The sequence below is a fragment of the Oryzias melastigma genome, linkage group LG19, assembly GCF_002922805.2.
Source record: "Oryzias melastigma strain HK-1 linkage group LG19, ASM292280v2, whole genome shotgun sequence".
NCBI lineage: Eukaryota > Metazoa > Chordata > Actinopteri > Beloniformes > Adrianichthyidae > Oryzias > Oryzias melastigma.
In genome coordinates, this window is record NC_050530.1 from 23,774,613 (window position 1) to 23,776,945 (window position 2,333).

General features: G+C 38.0%; 1 protein-coding gene across 1 annotated transcript in view; it reads right to left on the bottom strand.

Moving 5' to 3' along the window:
- The window catches only part of rab3gap1 (RAB3 GTPase activating protein subunit 1), a 24,516-nt gene that overhangs the window by 15,106 nt on the left and 7,077 nt on the right, over positions 1 to 2,333 (bottom strand). Inside the window, exon 11 of the mRNA XM_024285135.2 lies at positions 1,779 to 1,852. Within this exon, the coding sequence (XP_024140903.1) occupies positions 1,779 to 1,852 (74 nt within the window). The remainder of the gene's footprint in view (positions 1 to 1,778; positions 1,853 to 2,333) is intronic.

Genomic DNA, 2,333 nt, shown 5'->3' on the forward strand with positions numbered 1-2,333 from the left:
TCTCTAAAAGGAGCTAGCACGGTTCGTGCATGCCTCGCGCTGAAGCTGTTCCCATACGCACCGCGTATTAAACAGTCTGCTTTTATAATATATATATAGATATATATCAATTTAAACTAAAAAATAGGTCTGTAACAGGTCATAAGTTCATGGGATGAGTGAGATGAAATGCTCCTCCAGGTGTGCAGAACATGAAAGTAAACATCCAACACAAAAAGGAGATTAACATGATTTTAAAAAAAATAAAATGCTCTCAAATGTCTGTAATTAATAAATGAACCGTGATTAACGCGATAAAGTGACAGCCCTAATTGAAAGTTTCTGCACTGGTGGGTTCATTTTATTCTTTCTACTCCATCATGTGGAAGAACTTTTTATCACCAGGTTTTGCTGTGATGGAAGGCTAAGAGACCCCGCTGGATCCAGGTGGATTCCTGCGAGGATCTCTGCACCTTCAACCATCAGTCCAACCCAAGCAGAAAGCTCCTTCCCTGATAAAGACGGAGGAGGTTTAACTGTCTCCTCCATGCTCGGCGGATCAGCAGTCTGCCATCTGTATTGTTAAGTAACACTCATATTTTGCCCCAAACAGTGTTAAAAGAAGAGATGATTATGATAGACTTTATTCTGAGGCTTTTGGGAGCTTTATCTGCTGTGCAGCGCAGCCTCGTTGTTCACTCAGCTTGAAAGCACCTTTTCTCCTCGCCAGCACACCGTTTTTTTCCTCAAAAGTGCCTGCACTGACACTCTCTCCGGACCTCTACTGCCATGGTGGGCATTTTTATTTTTACTTTATTGAGTGCAAACAAAATTCCAGAACATTTACATAATTGCATCCAAAACAAAGTGATGATTATAATATTCAAAATATTCTAACAGAGTAATTACAGCGGGGGAAATATAAGTAAAAAAAGAATATAAGTTAAAGAATGAGGCAACTATTAGAGAAAAAATAAACAAAATAAATGTATTAATCATCAAGTCGGAAGGCACAAAGTTCCACTGTATGGTTGTCTTTGGTGATACGGATCCTTTTGATGGTGCTAGAAAATTGATTTAGTTCAGTTATACAACCAAAAAAATTAGGAGAAGTTTTTCTGATTCTGCAATAAAACTGAAATAAAACTTGGTTTGAAATAATAGTAAATTTAATTAGTTGTCTATGCTTTAATTATCAAAGCTAAAACAAGTAATGATATGTTCAAAAGTTATCATACCATTTTTTGTTTTTTTTACTATTTATGAATCGTTTCAGTTGATTCTAAAGATCAAAAGAAAATGCACAATTCCTGTCGTCTCTTCCTTTCTCTGCAGAGGCACCAACATGGAAAGTGTTGTCTGCCCTCTAGTGGTGCAATTAATTCACTGCATCATCGACACCTGGGTGTAATTACCTTTTTGTTCCTGCAGGCGTCGCCAGAAACCACAAAATGTTTTTTCCCCAATGCACAGCTGGTTTAATAACCATCAATTATGATTTATTGATCATTTTCTTTTAGTGTTGCAAAGGATGTTAAAATAATATATTGTATTTTAGTCTGTTCTAAAATAAAAGGTTTTCATAATTATAGTTTTTTATGCGAGTATCAATAAGAATACCGTATCGATAAGAGGAGTAGAATTGATCAAATCCTAACAATTCCCATCCCCATTTCTGGATCACAATCTGCTGCCTCAAACCTTCAGTTAGAATCTCTGTTCTTTAAAAGCACCAATAAGAAAAAAGTGAACAAAGACCAAACGGGATAGCCTGGAAGTGATAAAGCCCCCCTGCTTACCCAGCAAACACTGCGGGTTCTCCGCCATCCGCACTCGAACTGACCAATGAGGAGCCTGGAGCGGGTCCAGGTCGCTGTTGGACACAAAGCAGCGATCTTTGTTAGTTTTTGATCTCCTTACAAATAAACTGGAAGTCTAGAACACCTCATTCAATGAACTGAAGCACCAACATCTGATTCATCCAGTTTAGTGGATAATAACAGCTGATACTCGCAGAGTTCAAATGTTTTCTTTACGATCAAGAAATTAGACTTAATCACTAAAAAAGAAGCGTTTAGGGCAGGGGTCGGCAACCCAAAGTGTTGAGAGAGCCACTTTGGACCAATACAATAAAAACCAAATGTGTCTGGAGCCGCATAAATTGAAACAGCTTATAAAAGTCGTACACTGGTAGTAACACATGGAGAGTGTGTCGAATTAACGATTATTTCTCTTGCTGCGTGTCCTCGTGTCATATAAGCTACATTTTTGGCCTCATAACAAGTTGGTGAGACATTGCAGCGCCAAATTATCTGACAAAAGCTGCATAACCTCATAAAGAAACATTTGAGCTT